Source organism: Brachionichthys hirsutus, chromosome 21, assembly GCF_040956055.1.
Source record: "Brachionichthys hirsutus isolate HB-005 chromosome 21, CSIRO-AGI_Bhir_v1, whole genome shotgun sequence".
NCBI classification, from domain to species: domain Eukaryota; kingdom Metazoa; phylum Chordata; class Actinopteri; order Lophiiformes; family Brachionichthyidae; genus Brachionichthys; species Brachionichthys hirsutus.
The window spans coordinates 2435147-2454147 of record NC_090917.1 but is presented as its reverse complement, the minus strand read 5'-3'; the positions used below and the strand labels follow the sequence as shown (position 1 = coordinate 2454147).

The following is a 19001-nucleotide window of genomic DNA, read 5'->3' as shown; positions in this document are numbered from 1 at the left end:
TGAATTTCAATAATACAATGATGGCACTATTTGAATCACTGATTTTCTTTACATCAGAATGAGCAATTTAAACCGAATTTTCATTCTGTGTCTGTGTGTGCGAGTCCTGACTATAATTTACAGGTATAGACTCCATTAACATGCAGTTATTCATAAAGTAATTGCATGTATAAATGTCAATATTCAGATTGCGTGCGTCCTCATCGTGTGAACCGCTCCATCCCTCCACGCAGCCAACCCAGTTTTGCGCGCTCCTTTTTCGGGTGTTCGCCGGCCTGATCCTGACAACCCTCCGGGGAGCACGTTCAGTATACAGGCCTTCAAAAGAATCCCAGCTCCCAGAGCAGGAAGTCAAAAAGCCCTCATGCGCTGCTTTGGAAACAAGAAGACGCAGACAGGAAGGAAGGTAATCCATGAGTATACGCAAAAGCGCTACTGCCCACACAAGAGCGCGCACACTCACACACACACACACACACACACACGTAGGCTTATCCGATTAGTCCCTCATGACGCACAAAGCAGGGGCACACACTGACATTTAGCTTGATTTATCTCGTGTCATGCACTGGTACAGTCGAGGCGCATTACAAGCAGCCTGGCGTGGATTATTCGAGTTTCCTGTTGTGCAGCTTTTTTTTTTTTTTTTTTTTTTTTGCATGTGTGTTCAAATACTCTGGAGCTTCACCGCAAAAAGGCGGTTGCCAAATTCTTACCTTCCAATATAACGTGACATTTAAATGAAATGTAATATGTGCTATGAAAAACGAGGAATGGGAGGTTGCTGTTTGGAGCAGGGTTGATTTATTTGTCTTTTTTTATTTTTGGCAACGGAACCAAAGGAGCAAAATGCGTGTGATTGTTCTGCATGGGCAATAATGCTTCGTCCTGCTGGTGGGATGATCTGCGCAACAGCTCCCTCTCAGAAGGAGATTAATGGGAAACATTTTATGAACTTCTCGGGTAAAACAAACAACTGGGAATTTAGTTTTTTTTTTAAAGAAGTACTTCTGTATTGAATGCTTGTACATGGAAATTATGAAAGCCACTAATCCCATCACTCCTTGGGGAAAATAATAATAAATCACTTAACGGTTTGCGCGCGAGGAGACGCTGTTCCTACTGGAAACCACTAGAGAGCAGTCTCCAATTGGTTTTACGCAAAAGCCACGACGCATGCAGCGGCAGGAGCTGGAAGAGAACGTGGCCGGTGCGCTCGGTCGGACGGTGCCAAATGTAATCAGCGTGCAAAGTGCCATTCTCCCGGCGCAGCGTCGACGAGGTAACAGTCTTCATTGTTGTGACGCGATCAGACATGCCCGTAAAATAAAAGACAGGACGACCCGTCTGCATGGGGGTCAGTTGATTCTTAAATGCTGTCAGCGTTCACCCTCAAATTGAATATTTGGTAGGCGGGGGGTCATTTTAAAATTAAAAACTACACATATTCAGGAGGAAAAACTTAACCATCAGTGTCAACTAATTTTACTTTGCATAAACTAGCAGACTTCTTCCTCTCTTTTTGATTGAGAAATCTTTTCCCCGGATGCTTTTAATTTCTCAATTTTCAGGATATTTAATACTTTTTAAAATCCAAGGTTGGGGGGGGGAGGAAAAGTTATATAGTTATAACTTAGTTATATTTAGCATTTTTATATTCATTGCGGCTCATTTGCCGAATCACCTCACTCTGCTTACATCACACTATAAGACCATTTAAAATGACAAGCAGAACGTCTTCCTCTGATCGCAGTCGTCTACAGCCACCTTTAAGGAATGAGCAGAAGCCAGTATTTTCACGTGTGTACATGATGGCGGTATAAACTGGTTTTATCCTGTGGGATAGTTTCGCTGTGGAAAACCAGTAAACAACCCCAACGTGAGGTGATGAGAAGCCAAAAGCCTCAGTGAGCTATAATATTCCAGCACAAAGGCAAGAATCTGCTGCCAACACCTGATTCCAATCATATGTGATCATATGTGATTATTAGCACCTGTAGTTGACCCCCCCGCCCCCCCTACCTTCCTCTTTTTCAAATACTGTCCTATATAATTCTCTGACAAGACGCTTCCAAGGAGAGTCTAAAGTTATTTTGCAGATGATTTCTTTCGCTATAGCATTAGAAAAGTACAATTTATCCTCCACATTTTTTCTCTCCTTTTTATTGGCCAATTATTATTGATTCATTGACAAAAATAAATAAATAGGAGAGCGTTGGAAAAAAGTTCACTTTGTATAAGGCAATAAAAAGCACTGATTCCACTGATGGAAAAACAAAAAGTCCTTAAATGACATCATCCTGCAAAAAGTCTGCATTAGCTGCATTTCTTTTTTTGTTGTTGTTGTTACCGGTATGTATATTATTGGAATTGAACTCAGACTAGGATTGAATCTTGAAGTATAAATATGGCAGGTTGAAGATCCTCCTCAGTGGGAGGGGGGGGCTCTAACTGTTTGTTTATGTCCTTGTTGACAAAGATAACTCTAACAGCATTCAACAAATTCAACCTTCAACCAGGGCAGCATAATATTTTTTATGGAATTTTGAGTCAAATCCGGATGCAGATGTCAATCCTAGATCAATTTTTATTAATAGTTTTGTCAAAAATGAAAAAAATTACAGAACTTTTTAAACATTTTGCCCAAAAACATGAAATATAATCGGCCAGTCATAATAATAATAATTAAAAAAAAACCCAGACATGGCCAAGTCACGATGTTTCACCATTAGGCCTAATTGAATCCAGATCTAGATCATAATCTGGATTACAGTCCAGATCTAGGAGAGTAAAATATACACTGGGGGGGTGGGGTGGTAGAGGTATGCAGTCTGAGTGGTTTTTATTTGAATGAGCAGCTCCTCGTTTGCGTATCCCTGATTTCAGTGCTGTTCATTCCAGCATAAGGACCAGATCTCTTTGAACACATCCTAGCAGCAGTGAGTAAATGTTCAAAGCAGAAAGGTGCATCCAGCAGGTACAGAGAGGTATATTAGGTGTATTAATAGGTGGAGGCCCAAATAGAGCGCTGCATAAAAGGGACTACCGGGCTGATGCATTTCCCAGATGGCCAGAATCAAAAACGTCAGACGTTTAAATAAGTAACTGTTTGCGAATCGAACGTCAAATTTATAAGGTACCAATATGTCAGCGTTGTGTTTGCAGCTTGTTACGCCGTCCTATAGAGGTTAAAAGATCATTTAATGCAATGGAGGGAGAGAAAGAAAATACTACCGTTTCACAAAAAGGGCCGGGACATTCTTCTACCTTTCTTTCCTGGTATTTTCAGAGACACGGCGTCCTGGCAGCATCCTTCACCTTTGGCTGAGAGAGCTCAAAATGCAGTCCATTTTTCAGCCTCGCAGTCCATCACTGAGCCAAAGCGGCTAATGACTGGAGGTAATACCGCTGGCAACCTGCAGAATGAAAACCAGACCATCCGTTTCACCCACATCCCTCAATGCCTGGTGTTCACACAGTCTATTACGCATTCTGATATTTCATTGAGGCGGGTTAGACTTCCAGCTTTTCCTGTTTGTTTACGGCAGACTTTACGGAAGACATTTCACACACAAACTAAGAAATGCGCCTCGCTTTAGCTTCATATTGAAATTTTGCACGTCCTATTTCAATGCAATAACAAAAATTGCGCACGCGCTTTTAGATTTTAACAGCATGTGCGTCCTGTGGCTGAAACACACAACCACTGTTTACTTTGCGAGAATGAGCTTTTGCATGCCAAACCTCCAGTGAGTTCATATAAAGCACGATGCAGCGAGCGGCAGGAACCAGTAGTTTTGTTTACCCCCCCCCCCCCCCCCCCCCCTCCCACACACACACACACACACACACACACAGGACAGTAGCAGAGATAAGGGGCTCCCACAGTCCAGGGAGAACTGGGTGAGGACGGGGGGCACAGGGGGTCACGCTGTCAAACACAAGAGACTGATGGAGGGTCCTGATACTTCCAGCGTCGCTAAGATGGATCGGAGGAAAACACATGCACACACTCATGCACACACTCATGCACGCATTCATGCACACATGTATACGGAAGCATGACGACTTGTAACATGCGATGACACAGAAACACCTAACAAAACCTAAACATGTGCATCATTAAACTGTTTTATAATCTCACTGCCACACATACACACACACACACACACACACACACGTGCACGCAGTGGTAGACTGACAGAAACAGGTTGAGAGGAGGGTGAGGGGAGTTGTGACTCATGTCCAGCTCATTTATCTGCAGCCTACGGTGTGTATGACTGATCTGGTGTCCACACACTCCGGCTTTCTCACACAAGGCACTCTCACTCTTTGAGAAAATACAGCTGAAAAAGCGGTCACACACACATTCTTACCGCTGTGTGACACTTTTCATGGCTCATCATGGGTCATATATTGCTTGTATTGTATGTTTCTGGTCTGGGATGCGATCATTGACGTGCCGGTCCGTGGCTGCATCACTAATCGAACCCATTTGTTACTCCTGAGAACATAATCCTGTAAAAAAATATCACGTTTTATTTTCCTCAAAGTGTCAGTAATTTTCCAAATCAACACAAAGCTTAATCTAAAACTGTGAATGGATACAAATTTGGTTTATTATGAGTAGTAAGGAGAATGTCAAATAAAAGAGATGTCAGTGTTCTAGTAGTCACACCGGCATTTAAACACAACGTGTGCAGTTTGTCTTTCACTATGAAATGGTGCTGTGGGGAGTTGTTAAACAATCGCCAATCTATCTTTCACTGATGAGGTAATGTTTAAAGTCCTTAGGTTAGACCCCAATCACAGAGACTCACTCCTGCAGGCTCGGCTGATTCGGTGGGTGGAAAAGCACAAACTGGAAGAAATTACCTTTCTCTGGGGTTTGATTAATGTTGGTGAAATGGTGATGTAAAAAAAAACACAATATACAACGGGTCCAAGCTTTTTTTCATGATGGCAAAATCCACTCGAAAAGCAGTCTGAGAGCGTAGCCCTCTGCCGAGCAGCTCATTCCCCTCGTAATTGGATTTACACCATCCACATGGTCGAAAGTACAGTTGTGCTAACAAACAAGACAGACAAAATGCCGTCAAAAACATGAACTTCCTTGCCAGAGGTAATTAATTACCTACATTTTCAACTCTGACGCTTCCATTTGTGCTTTTGAGCAATATTCTTATTTTCCAGATTAGAGGACCAGATTACAGGACCAGATTAGAGGATCATCAGAGTAGTACCGCTGAAAACCACCGGGGGCAGTGTAGCCATAACTCAATCAAATTGAGCGGGATTAGAAATTTTCCTTATGTGGCTTGAACGTAAGGAGCTAACGTAGCATGTTATCTTTGTGGCGCCCCGAGCTTCGCTAAATTCCACGGTTGGACAATAGCCCGAGTCGGTGATCTCCACACCAGGTCACCATGACTGGATGAATTTATCGTCCTATTGGCAGACAGGTTGCTCAACTTTATGTGAGCAAACCAAACTCCCTCTTTACCCAAATTCCTAAAGTTAAAGTTAGCAGTCATTTTTCCTGTCTGACCAGACGTTTAGCCTTTCGTAGCATCTAAAACGTGTTTGGGACTTTGTTCCACATTCACCGACGCGCACATAAACACCCTTTCAGTTTGAGACGTGCACACGCGCACACACGCACACACTCGTGCTGTCTTGTATTTTCAAAGCGTGCACAGACACACACACTAATTTACACTGACACACAGATGGCCCCTGCTCTGACCACAAATGCAGTGCAACCCCTGCTCCCTGTGGTGCGGCCAGGACTCAGGCTGCCAGTAAAAGAGCGGGATGCTTCATGGCTCAACAATTTGCTTGGTAAATGGAAAGGTTTTAGTGTGTTGCCCTTAAAAAAACTCCCTGTGTCTCGTTTTCTCCACTGGGTTTTCTTTCATGTCATCCACTTCTACTTTTGTTGGCTTTCAGTTCGTATAATTTCTCTTTTTTTGATGTGTTTTTACTCTTCTTTGCGGTGGTGGATGATGTTCAGATTCGTTTTATTTATTTGTCTTCTGACCTCTCAAATAGCCTCTCCACACCTCTAAATCTGGCCTCCTCCTCTTTCGCGCTCCTGCAGATGGAGGTGCGATCCACCTCGGCTCCTCTCTGAGGAGTCCGGAGCAAATTGAGGACACATGAGGAAGGCAAACCTCAGCTCGCAAATATGAACAGTATGACGAAAACGTAGAATTTATGTGCAGTGTGGTTCGGTGGGGGGGGGGGTAGATATCCTGAAATTCAATCCGGCTTCTGGTTTAGCCTAAAACGTTTTAATGGTATTACAGACATTACTTCATAGGGAAGTGGCTTCTTCCATGAGTGCAGCCTGCAGAGTCTAAAGATTAGTGATCAGAACATTGAATAATTACTACACTGTTGATCCAAAGTGTGTAATCTACATGCTGCTTAATAACTGAGGAAGAAGGGCTCTGTGCGGAAACACAGCACACACACACACACACACAAAGGAGCACAATCCAGTGTCGTCTGGGGGGAAACTTCAACTTGTATTTTTGAAGCATGGCTTTGAAATTTCATATTGTGTTCCACCAAAGTGGGAAAACCTCAAGATGTGTGAGAGTCTGCAAAACCGATATCACATCCTCAAAGTTAAGTCCAGCCAGGTGAATTTGGGTGTGCACACACACACACACACACACACACACAGCCATAAAAACAGAAAGGGAAAAAAATGACTTTTCAGATTGGAGAGGACAGGCTGGGATCAGGGAGCAGAGGGACATGGTTTTGGTTAACTTCCCTCAAAAGGGTGTCAAAAAGGGAACTAAATTGGGTGTCAGAACACACTAAGGAGCTGATATAAGCTTTGGTCCCCAGCTCTCATGTGGGTGGGTGCTATTGCTTTATATTTTGAAGACAATGTTCCTTTAAAAAAGTCCCATGTCTGGAAAGCCCATTAGATGTGCATATAAAATTTCCCCCTGTGATTAATAGTTGATGAGGCAGGGTTGGTTGGAGGGTACTACCAACATGTGGCCGTCAGGGCTCCTCCTCTACACTCTCACGTTACACTCCATAAACTTGCCACTCTTTCCCACCTATATGTTTAAAAAGGAGGAGGGCTCACTTGTCAAGAATGCCTTAGAAAAGTTGTGAAAACAGCCAGCCCAAGAAGGGGAGTCACTCATTTGCGGATGAAGCTCTCCTGCCGAGCCACGAGCCAGTCAGATCCGTGAGGGGGAGAGAGGGAGACAGAGGGGGGAAAGTAAGTGTGTCACGACAAGAGGCTCCAAAGGACATCAAGCACACTCCCAGAGAGAGAGAGAGAGAGGTGGGGGGGGGGGGGGGGCAAGCTGTCAGGGGACGCCGTCCATCCTCACGGCTTTGGGCTGTGGAAGAACCAGCAGCCTCTGACTGAAGTCTTAATTCCTGGGGAGGATGCAGTAAGGCGATGATGTGCATGCAGCCGGCTGAAGTGGATTGTTAAAGTCACACTAAGTTCCTACCCTGACTTCCTCTCCGACTTTCGTGGTTTCCTCTGCAAGATAAAGACGCCAACAGAGACTGCGAACGAGTGATTGCATCGCTATGGATCAGCCAGCCAGCAGCTGCATGCGGAGCGCCCACCCAAGCAGCCCCATCTGGGGGTGCATGAGGAACCCTCACTCGGTTCCCGGAGCCAACCTGCAGTCGCCCTACCAGCAGGCCCCTTTCTCCCTCCACCAGAAGCCGGAGTTCCTGGCCTACACGGACTTCACCAGCTCCTGCCTGGTGCCGGCGGCGCCTCACGCAGTCTATCCACGCGACGATAGACTGTACCAAGAGAGCCAGGGGGGTTACCAGAGGGCTGACTGGCAGTTCAACCCCTGCGAGACCAGAGTGAGAGCGCCCGAGGCCTGCCCACCTGTCGCCACCCCGGCGGCGGTGGGCAGCAGTGGAGGTGGAGGGCCCGAGCTGGACAGTGCAGGGGGGGACAGGCTGCCGGGGGCCGTGCCCGGCTGCCTGGAGGGAGAATACTCGCCGCAGAGCGTGACATCGGCCGACTCGGACAAGAAGGGCTCCAATAAGAGGAAGAGAGATGTCACAGGTGAGTCACTGGGATGGATGGGAGGGGGGTGTTGGTTTGAGGCAAATAATCTCAGTAGAAGCGGGAACGTGCAATAGTAAAATCCAATATCGGAATCTGGTGATGGGAATATGAGGAGCAGCACGTCTCCAGTGGCGTTGTTCTCCCGTGCCCCGTTTCACAGCTGGCACTGACGCCGGTTCCCTCCTTATTTCCTCACAAAGTTTGTGTAAGGTATGAAGGCGCTGGAGACACACACACACACACACACACACACACTTAAAGCAGCAGTTGTATCCTCTTATTGTTCAAGGGTTTCCAAAAGGCTGAAGTGATTAATGGGATGTGTGAACGTTTGATCCGTTGGAAATGGACTATTGTTTTACAACAGCCGGACCACGTTCAAGCTGGCGATAAAAAAAAAAATAGAAAAAAAATATTCTATTGGAATTTCTATTTCTGTTGATATTTTATTAGAATCTCAAAAAAGTCAACCATAAATAAATGCGTTTACAAAATGATTTTGCGAGTTTAATCAAAAAAAGATTATTCCCATTTTAGGCTATTCCCTCACTTTTCCTGTTGCAGGCATTGACAAGATGTCACTGCGTGCTTTTGGCTTTACAGCGTAATTCATCCCCCATATTTTATTTCAGAGTTGCTAATCGGGGAGGGAAGTGGGGGGGGGGGGCATCTGCTATCCATGAAAAGTCATTTCTGAATGTTAAAATGAGCAAAGACGGCCACGGGCTAAAGAAGCTGTTTGGGTTAAAACCGAATCTGAAGGCGTGAAAGTTTTGAGGCGATGCATTTCACCCTGGCAGGAAGAAAATCAAACCGCATCCAACACATCTGGATCGTCTACACTTCATCTGTGAAAACGGTTCAACCTGCTCCTTCCTTTGTTTTGAGGATGAGTGTTGCTGCTTTATAGAAATCAATGGCCAAATCGACCAGACCTTTGAGCGACTTGAAGATCGTGCATTTTGTGTCTATTCTAAATAGACAGATGAAGCTAATCCGAATGCTTACCTCCACTTTCAGTATAAATGGGCGCAGTTTGCTCAGATTCCAACGCTCTGTTGCGACTGGACCTTTTCATTTTGATTTTTCTTTGTTTCCACTCATGCTATTATGAAACACGCTGATAATTACCTGGAAATGACTGACGGCTGTAACAGCCTAATTGAAGAGGATGGCGGGGGATTGCAGCTGCCCCCCTCCCCCCCTTTGTACCTTATTGTAACCTCCACCCACTACCCTGAAAACATGCCAGACCACGTCTGGATAAATCACTTTGCCTGTGAGCCCACGTTTTGCATTCTTATCCATTGACATTTTCCTGTCGTTAAGCCGTAACACAATCTCCCACTGAGTGCATGCAACATGTCTGACCACTGCATCAGCGCTCAGTTTCAGAGGAGGCTTGTTTGACTCGCCGGTGGAGGAGCATATATTAGGAAAATGTCCTGAAGGCTTTTGCATTACAGACAGAACTGCTATAAGTCTGTGGGTGTATATATATATATATATATATGGCAACGTGGTGCAGTTAGGGTGATTCTTCTGAAAAACATAAGCTTGACTGATTCATATATTCTAGAAACACTAAGCTTCGACACTTGAACCTTATAAGACTCTGCAGGTGGTCGGGGAAGGTAGGGGGCGGGATAACCAGGAATGTCACACCAGAATCCAATATCCCATCTGTGATTAGATTTTAAAAAAAATAGGAAAATATTTTTTGAGTTTATGAAGCTCAAATTTGAGGTAGGAAGAAAAAATATATTTTTTAACCTAAGATTCTTGTGCGTGACAATGTTTTTAAGAAGAAGAAAACTTTTTATTGTCACACAACACACGATGAAATTACATTTTCACCGCACTAGTATCCGTTCCCGTGACACTGGATAGAATTGTATATATTTTTTCTATACTGAAAAGTCTGTAATTTCTAAAGATTTCAGGACAAAAACCAACAAAAAAATTTTTTAAGTAAATTTAGATAACTTGTAAATTGAGAACTGCTTTCTAAATCCGAATATTTATAGTATTAAACAAAAGTAGAGAAGAGAGAACATGCATGCGGCATGACTACACAGAATACAACATGCGATTAAGCATTATTATCGTTAAGCATGTTAATATTTTTATTAATAGTTTTACTCTTCAATAAAACTAGAACACATCATTATATTGTTGTGCAAAATTATAAATTATTATAATAAGTCAAACTATTTATTTCTTAAATATGAGTTGCCAATGCTGACTAAAGACGTCAGAAATCCTCACTCATTCTCAGACCCTGGCTTCTACTCCAACACGTAATATGTGATAAATCACGCCTGTAATTTTCACCCGGGGGCTTTTCCTTTAAAGTAATCATTAATTTCCAGCAGCATGAATTCCGTCCAGCTTTTGATTCAGCCCTGATGAAGACAAACTACTTTTGTGCGATCCACCCAAAAAAAGGCACCAAATGTTATTTGTCTTTGGAGCCCTGCGGAGCGTCGAAGCCTTTTCCCTGCAAGTTTACGGTCTCTGGCTGTGCTGGATATTTATTGGGGGGCCTGTTTAGTGGGAACCAGTTTGGGCTGTGCCAGGTGTTCAGTCGCTAAACCTGCTTGGCACAGCTCCAGACCAGACTCGACGAGGCCCGAGCAGCACATTCGGGGCAGTGCGCCATTAATGCCACTCATTAACAAAGAGAGGATTTTTTTTTTTTTTCATGTCCTGGTCTGCCCAGTCACATCTGGCCCAGGTACCGCAGCGGATTTCACATGCCGGCCTGTTGTGTTGGCAAGCGGCGAGCAAACTTCTCACTTTGACAAATTAGAACCATTTTCTCGAGATTACATCAGCTGCTAGTGTTGCTACCAACACGCAGTTGTTCTTAGCCAAAGTCAATCCCTTTAATACCCGAGAGAGAGGTTATTACCAAAAGTTAGATCGAATAACTTTATCAATCAGAACGTAATAACACAAACCTCGCGAGCTCTTGATTGTGTGTTTGCTCACGGTTATACTGCAGCGCTAAAACTGATGTCGGTGCAGTTTTCATCCACGGAGAGACCCCCAGACCTTTCCCTGATGTATCTGCTGTCATTTAGAGATGAGTTAATGTGCATCTCTCTTTAAGTCCTGCAGAGGTAAATCTTCTGACACACACAGACACACACACACTCGGACCTGGACACATCCGCACCTTTGTTCTTTTGTTAGAGGCTTTAACGATGTTCCGCTGCATTCCTCTCCTAACTCAGTCCCTCTGTGGCTGGTTTGGTGGCCCCTGCCCTGTGTGGGTTGAGGCTCTCACACACACACACACACACCATGAGTCAGTATTCAAATGCACACACGTGTGTGTGTGTGTGTGTGTGTGTCTTTAACTTTTCATGCACATACAAAAATAAAAGCACCATCACAGAAAAGTGCATCCACGCTCGTCGCAGACAGGCAGGTGAACGGGACTCGGTTCAGGTCAGGGTGGTCTCTTTTTAAAAGTTCTGTTTTTTGGTGTTTACTATATGAGGGGCCTCCCATTAAATAGTCTTTGGTGTTGTGGTTTGTTGGTCAAAAAATTCCCAAAGGTCTGTTTTATAGTCAACCGGAGCCTGGACACAAAAATGACGGAGTTAATTTGAAGCAGATTAGCTGCGAATAAAAAGAAAAGGGAAAGGTTTCATTTTTAATTATTTGTAAAAAATATCCCGCTTCCTTGGTGCAAACAAATCTCAAGCTGCACTAAAACACATTCCCTTCCTGCTTCTCCCCAGATATCCAGGAGTGCAGTTTTAAAGTGGATTCCAGCTGCAAGGCCCGGAAAGAGCGCACAGCATTCACCAAGGAGCAGCTGAGGGAGCTGGAGGCTGAGTTCACCCACCACAACTACCTGACCAGACTCCGCCGCTATGAGATCGCTGTCAACCTGGACCTCACAGAGCGACAGGTATACCGGCATGTGAGCCCCAGTCGCCCGGGAAACGGACATCCCTCCATCGCCACAAATCTATTTGTGTCAAAATATCTTTAAAAAAATATACGTTTATCATTTTTATTTCTGTAGGTTTTAAAAAACTAAAAACTTTTTGTTTCATGCAAATACCCCCCCCCCCCCAAAAAAAAAGAATATAGAAATATAAAGTAAATTAAATATTCCAAAATTATATATTTAGCTTCCATTTTAAGAGAAGGATCATCCGCCAATATTTTCTTTCCATGCTATCTTACTTTCCAGATGCAAATTCCACATGTAAACTTTGATTTAAAAAAAGAAAAAGAAAAGTCACCACTAATGCTGTAATAACTAATAGTTGGATCTGTAGATGAATTTAACAACATAAATAACGTGCATAATCCTCCACCGTAGCTACATTTGACTTTTTCTGAGCAGTTTATTCCATAATATTACTCATCCTGTGGTTCGAGCAGAATGTCGTGCAGCCGTAATGAGTGGGCGGCTCCAGACGCGATGAAACCGGGCGAACATGTGTCGATGCTGCTGGATAAGACCCCAGTCTGCATGTCAGGCCCAGTGGCCCCAGCTACCCCTTTAATGATGAGGCCGCGATGCCAGTGTGACCACACATACTGCCGTCTGCTCCTAAAACTATTTCCCAGACCTCCGGAACGCTCACGCTTCCACTCATACGGCGAGGTTCCATCTTCACTCGGAGCCCCCCACTGCAACTCGTCGCCTTTTTCCAAGTCGTCCTACATGCTTTGGCGTTTTGCCGTCCATTTCAATCATCCGTGATGAGCATAAAAACTCAGACGAGGGGAGGCTCCAGTATGGGGGGGGGGGGGGTCCATCCGAATCCCAGAGTTGCAGGCCAGGAATGCAGAGTGGGATGAGTGGAGGTCACTTGAAACTCGCTTGACCTGAAGATTCTAAACTCAAACCGAGCCTGGAGCTGCTGCAGTCGTCTTAGAATTCAAACACTTTACAGATGCTTTTCTGGTTAATTTTACTCTCGTCAACCTTTCAAGACACGAGAAAAGTGGACTGCCGTTTGCTTTCGTTGTTTAACAGGTTTTAGTGAGTTGTGCTTTTCAATGCTCCCTCAACAAATCAGCATCCTTGCAGCACTGGCATCCATCCACAGCTGAAAATGAATACTGTTTACTCCCAATTTAGTCAAATTCACCAGCCATTTTATGAAATTATGAATCTTTTTGAAAGTAAGTCATAAAAGAGTCAGCCATGACCAATTAATTAGCTCTCAGTTTATCATGTCATAGCATATGATCTGCAATACCAACTGACTAATTTGATTCATTCTGTCTGAATTAATGCATCATATTTATTTGGACTCGCTTGCTGTCCGTCACACAGTTGACGACTCCTCGCTTGTTTTCCTGCTTCATTTTCCCCGTCGTTCAATGGGATTCTCAGGAAGTGTATGTTTTTGCTGCTATTCTTGGAGACAGTTAAAGCCTCATATTATTCTCATTATAGTTTAGAGTGATGGCACAGATGAGCACTATTCACAGTTTGAGTGCATCCTGTGTAGGCTGACATCCTGATCGTTGACTCTTTCGACCCTACTGTATATACGATACTTTCTGCCTGTATTTTTTGAGCCAGAACCTGACAATCAATTCTCCTTGCAAGGCCAACGCAAACTGAGTGCGTTTATACACAAGCACCGAGAGAATTATAGGGGATTATTTGTACTTTTTTTTTTTGGCTGACCGTGTTGTACATTTTGTTTAAAATCACATAACAGTGAGAAAAGCTGTCGTGATCTCATTTCAAGTTCATTTTTGGGTGAAAAAAAAGCCATTTTGTTCAGAATCTGAGGCCTACCTAGTATAGATACTTCTTTATGCCCTAGAGCTGAACAGATTCTAGCATTAATAGAAGGCCTTTTTTCATATAATCTACCTCAATTTTCTTTGCATCCATGTATGCTGATGACACTCCATGAATCCTTTGAAAATGTCAATCTTTATTAATATCGACACTGTTGGAATTTGTCTCTACCGTCATTGATACGCATTCTAACGTAGCGTTCCCGTCTCTCCGATAGGTGAAAGTGTGGTTTCAGAACAGGAGGATGAAGTGGAAGCGAGTGAAAGGAGGACAGTCGTCTTCGCCCAACGACCGGGAAAACGATGACAATGACTCCGCTGCTTCGCCCAGCTCTGAATGAACTGAAGGCGTCGCCACAGTGAAAGGGAGACGCTAATAGCCTTGTGACACAGACAGACTGGGTAAACTGGACGCCACACCATTTCTTTGGAATGCAACAAGAATCCCCTGGAAGAAGCTAACTGAGCGGCTCCTTTTGTAAATAGATTATGTACAGAATGAAGTAGATACTCCACTCACGAGGCCGTCTTGTTACATTGGCTATGTTTAAATATGAGATATCATACCCGTGGGTCATGGTAGATCAGTGACAATCCAGACAACAGCTTTAAGGCCATTGATGATGCATCAAACTTTGATGGGGGGGGTTGTATTTGAGTGCATTGCCATTGGTTCCAGTATTGTAATCACGTCCTTTTAATGCTTGACTACAACCACCTCGGACTGCACAAGTGTTGCCAGGCCATAAGTGCCTCAGAATCAGATGTTTTGTTTCGTTTTTTTCCTCATTTGTCAGTTTCTTTTTTCCTAGAATATTGCTCTTTTTCTGTCAAGCCTTTTTTTTTAACCACTCTTTTTATATATGTTGAATGTTGATGAAACACAGATGTTGCCTGTTTCTGCAAATAGAATAAATCATCTGTGATTACCTTTTGCATCTGAGCCGGGCCACCGATATTATTCTTAGTGCGACATGTGGTCAGTGCACGTCGACATACAGGTTTAATAAAACTGATAAACATGTCAAACAATGAGGCACCAATCAGTACTTTCACTGCTGATTTAACTTATGTGTAACATGAAAAGGGGCACGCATCCTTCCTCTCAGGTGTTCGGTTTTTAGCTTACCAGGCAAATCATTAGCAGTTAGCAGCCAAAGAGATCCATATTTCACCAAGACTTGAGTAACGAAAACACAAAGTCACGACTCACTCTGGGTCCTGCTTAAATCATCCAAACTGAGATGAGTTGAACATAAAGTCAAACCCTAATATTTGTGTGAAACTTTTAACATCTTACATTCTACCTGTATCAGGGTCCCAATGACAAAATCTTACTTGGGGAGGGGTTACAAATCCCTAGTGCATAATACAGGTTTGGCTCCTGCAATAGAGAAGATTTTACACAAAATCCCTTCTAATGACGGTGTAATTATCTTCATTAATATCTCACATGGAGGCCGGACGTCAGATCAGAATCAGCTCTCATTATCGCCCGCCTAGATCCTGTCTGTAGCACCGTAATCCTTCAGAATGTTTTCATAATGACAAGTGGTCTCCTCCAGACCCAATGCGTTTCATTCTGATTGGTCTAAGGCGGCCTGGCAGGCACTGACAGAGCTATAACTACATTTGTGGGTGGGTGTCTTTGAATTCTTGCACACCATCGTTGTGCTTCCAGCCGGCTCACAAAGGGCCATTAACCTGACAAGGTGGGGGTCGAGCTCCAAAAGCTGGAATATCTGGCCCCGGTGCGCTATTTTCAACGGAAGCATCTGGATAAGGCCAATTTGATCTCAACCTGAGTGGAACCTAGACAAACCCACGCATGGTGCCCCAGGACCAGATGGGGGGGCTTGCTGGCTGACCACTTGCGTATGATGGAAAAGGGAAATAATAGGTGGGTATGGGTGAGAAGACGGCTTCTCAAGTACAGGATGTTGTTGTAGCAGGTAGCCAGTCATCCAATTTCCTGCTTCCCAAAGAAAACAAGAGCTGAAGCATAGGAGTCCCCGGACTTACAATGGTGGGCCTATGCTCAGACTCCGGCCAGCTAAACAAAGCCTTCAGAGGTTACTGCCCTTTCTGCTGGTCTGCAGGGACCGGAGTTGGAGGGCGGGTGGGATGGTTACACACACGCAGACACACACAGAGTTGGGGTCAAGTGTTACTGTACATCTGACCCCTCTGGGCCCCCGCTGCAGCTGCTGGGGGTGGAATAACTCCAAGTGGATCGTGTGCCCCTGCTCCCCCTCCTCCCCTCACTCACCCTCTATTAAGGTCTATTATTGTATTAGTGGTAATAGTAGTCAAAATAAACGATGTCTAATGGTAATGATAGTATTAATATCAGCAGTGTAAACTAATGAAGCTGGAATGTTTTTCTTGCGCCACCGAGGTTCCTTATAAAGGCACAGGGGTGGTCAAATTATGGATTAGATTTAATTGGCGGCATTGTGATTTGCGGGATGTTCAGCCATGCCAAAACACCCAGGGAGAAAATGTACGTCTTCCCTTTCACTCGTCTCATCTTGGCTTCACAGTTTTTTTCCTCACATAAATTGAATAGCTTGTAGAATAACAAGATGAACCAAAGCAACTCTAAGAGCATCGCTGACACACGGGCGGGGAGGTTCAAGGCGTCAGTCCCGAAAATATCTCCCGAGCTGGAATTGTAATAGCAGATTGAGCATCGGGAAGCATTTTTGAAATACAAAAGGCATTTCTAGCAAAATAAAAGCATGAATTACCAGAGAATCCAGTCAAATGCTAGAACTATTGTGAGTACATACAAATGTTATGTACTCACAAGTGCCTTTTGTTGGATGGGTTTTCTAGACCGGTTGAAGTTATTAGCATGTTGAATTTCTTGTTTCCCATTACTATCTATGTGTATTAATAGAATATCAGTGAATATGTGTCATAAAGTTGATGCTATTGTACATTCAATCTGTGTTTGCAATTTCAAAATGACAACAACAAATAAAGTTTAATGCATTTCAACAATTCTCTTTTTTTCCCCCCTTTTGAAAACCTATTTTCAGGGTAAAGCATCACGAGGCTGCAGAGAGTGACGTGCTGCGATTATCATCAGCTTTAATTGGTTGCTTATGTCACGAGAACCCATTGTGCACTTTCACCTGCGGCCTCTGTTCGCTGGGCATTTATTTTGAAAACCCATCGCTCTCCGTTTGGTTCCCGCAGCTCTTGGCGGGAAATATCTTGATGGATCGCCGCCGGTGTGAAGGTCAGCGCTACGAGAGGTGACCGTCGAAATTAAAGCGTGCCCTTCTCCTACCGGGCCCTGTGCTCTGCTGCAGGAGTGCCATCTGCACATTGTTATTGTTGCAACGACATCAAAGAGTCCCTCCACAAATCTGACAGGATAATATGATGGGATGCTGCTGGGATAGCTGGAGTTAAGATAACATCATAATGGGATAATAATGTAGACGGGGGGGGGGGGGGGGGTGCCTGGAAGAATGAAGGGGAGGGTTGGTGCAAGTGTGTTTATGAGTGAGGAGTTAGTTAACTTGGATTTAGCTTGGACAGATAAAATTAAATAAAATGGCAGTATTCTTTCTTTTTTTTTGCAGGATCTTGGGAATGCGCAGCAGTGTCTTGTTCATTTTCATTTTTTTGACTGTGAGACGAGCGTCTGTCAGGACCCCGTCTGTCTCACCTCACCGACGGCTTCGGAAGATCAGGATATTCTGGGTTTTGTCAAGTGAAATAGACCCAAGAGAAATTTAAAGTAACAAGAGCATTCCCTTGTCTTCCTGCTCGGGCCTCCTCCCCCCTGCGATCCCTCATCCCATCGGTTTGCAAAGCAAAGGACGCACATCCGCTCCATCGTTAATTTAGGCCACCTGCAAATCTGTGTCTCCATTTTTTTTTGTGCAACTATTTTCAGCCTTTTTCACGTGCAGAAAAAAAAAAGAAGAAACCTCCCAACAGCAAGAAGGGGAGGCGGAAATATGTGATCTCTTCCTCACATCCTCCCAAGGCGACCGTTGTCTCGAAGGAGGCGCACAAGGAGAGCGTGTTTGCATGTGTGTGAGCTTGCGTGTCAGACTGTGTACCTGTGGGTAAGTGGGCGAGCTTTGACAGAACGCCTGTGTGCAGTCAGTCGGAGGTCGTCAGCGCTGAATGCTCACGCTGACCGCCTCTGCTCATCCTCTCCCCCGCCGAAGCCCCTCATCTCCGTTGATTGGCGACTCCTGCAGGAGTTATAAATCTTCCATTTCCATTGCACAATCACTCAAAACGGGCCAAAGTTGAGGAGCTGCACATCTTTAAATTATCTGAGACTTCCTACAAAGGCTCCTCTGGATGCTGGGTCTAAAGCGAAGCGGATACCAGAACCTGAGGCCAGTGGACTTTTGGTTCATTGGCTCCCTCTGGCTGGTCCTTCTGACCTCCCGTGTCCTGCCTGGTGCAGAAATCCAGCAGCATTTTTAGCCTGCAAATCATCACACAGAGGCCCACTCAATCCCACCGTTTGCTGAGCGAAGGGAACATAGCGGGCCTTGTTCGCCAGGACGCATGCAGAGAAGCACGCACAGCTTGAAAGTTGGAAAGTGAATCTTCACTGTCTGGTTCAAAGACATGAAAACAAAAACAGTGAAAAGCAATCATAAGGTTAAGGTCAGTGTTTGTGACACTGACCGTTCAAACTGCTTTCTGATGGATCAAATGCGAATCATTAAAACAATAGTTTCATGCACAAAAGAAAATGCCATAAACACATAATTGAGCCCTTTATCAGGTCTCCAGTTGTCCTCCTGCCTCGTATGGTCCCTTGTCCAAACAGCCTTGGTCTTTTGTGAGGGACAGTTCCTGGAGGCAATTGCATCAGAGGAATCATCCATCAACACGAGGGCCCAGCAGAGTGCACGGGAATCGGGCTTCCATCATAAAGACGTCATGGCTGCCAGACAGCCAAACGTCGAACAACAGAGACACTTCTTGACTGTGCGGATTCAACGGGAGTCTTGCTCCTGGGGTTTTGGTTTCAGGGAACCATCGGAAGATTAAGGAAGCTGGAAAATGCAGAGGCAAGAAACTGGCAAGGCTTTCCGAGGGGTTCTAGATAATGGAAAACCAACTTTACAAAACCACTGATCCGGTTGTAACG

At 44.5% G+C, this 19001-nt stretch overlaps 1 protein-coding gene across 1 annotated transcript; it reads left to right on the top strand.

The window, feature by feature from the left end:
* The first annotated feature begins 7347 nt into the window (after positions 1-7347).
* Positions 7348-14793, top strand: meox1 (mesenchyme homeobox 1). The gene is made up of 3 exons (XM_068754569.1): positions 7348-8071; positions 11827-11999; positions 14083-14793. The coding sequence occupies exons 1-3, from the start codon at positions 7573-7575 to the stop codon at positions 14203-14205; spliced, it is 795 nt and encodes a 264-aa protein (XP_068610670.1). The 5' UTR covers positions 7348-7572; the 3' UTR covers positions 14206-14793.
* The last annotated feature ends 4208 nt before the right edge of the window (positions 14794-19001 follow it).

Excerpts from the sequence above, each read along its gene's own strand:
- meox1 (XM_068754569.1), top strand. The coding sequence starts at position 7,573 with ATGGATCAGCCAGCCAGCAGCTGCATGCGGAGCGCCCACCCAAGCAGC. Across the intron at positions 8,072-11,826 it reads GAGGAAGAGAGATGTCACAG|ATATCCAGGAGTGCAGTTTT; the intron begins GTGAGTCACTGG and ends GCTTCTCCCCAG. Across the intron at positions 12,000-14,082 it reads TGGACCTCACAGAGCGACAG|GTGAAAGTGTGGTTTCAGAA; the intron begins GTATACCGGCAT and ends TCTCTCCGATAG.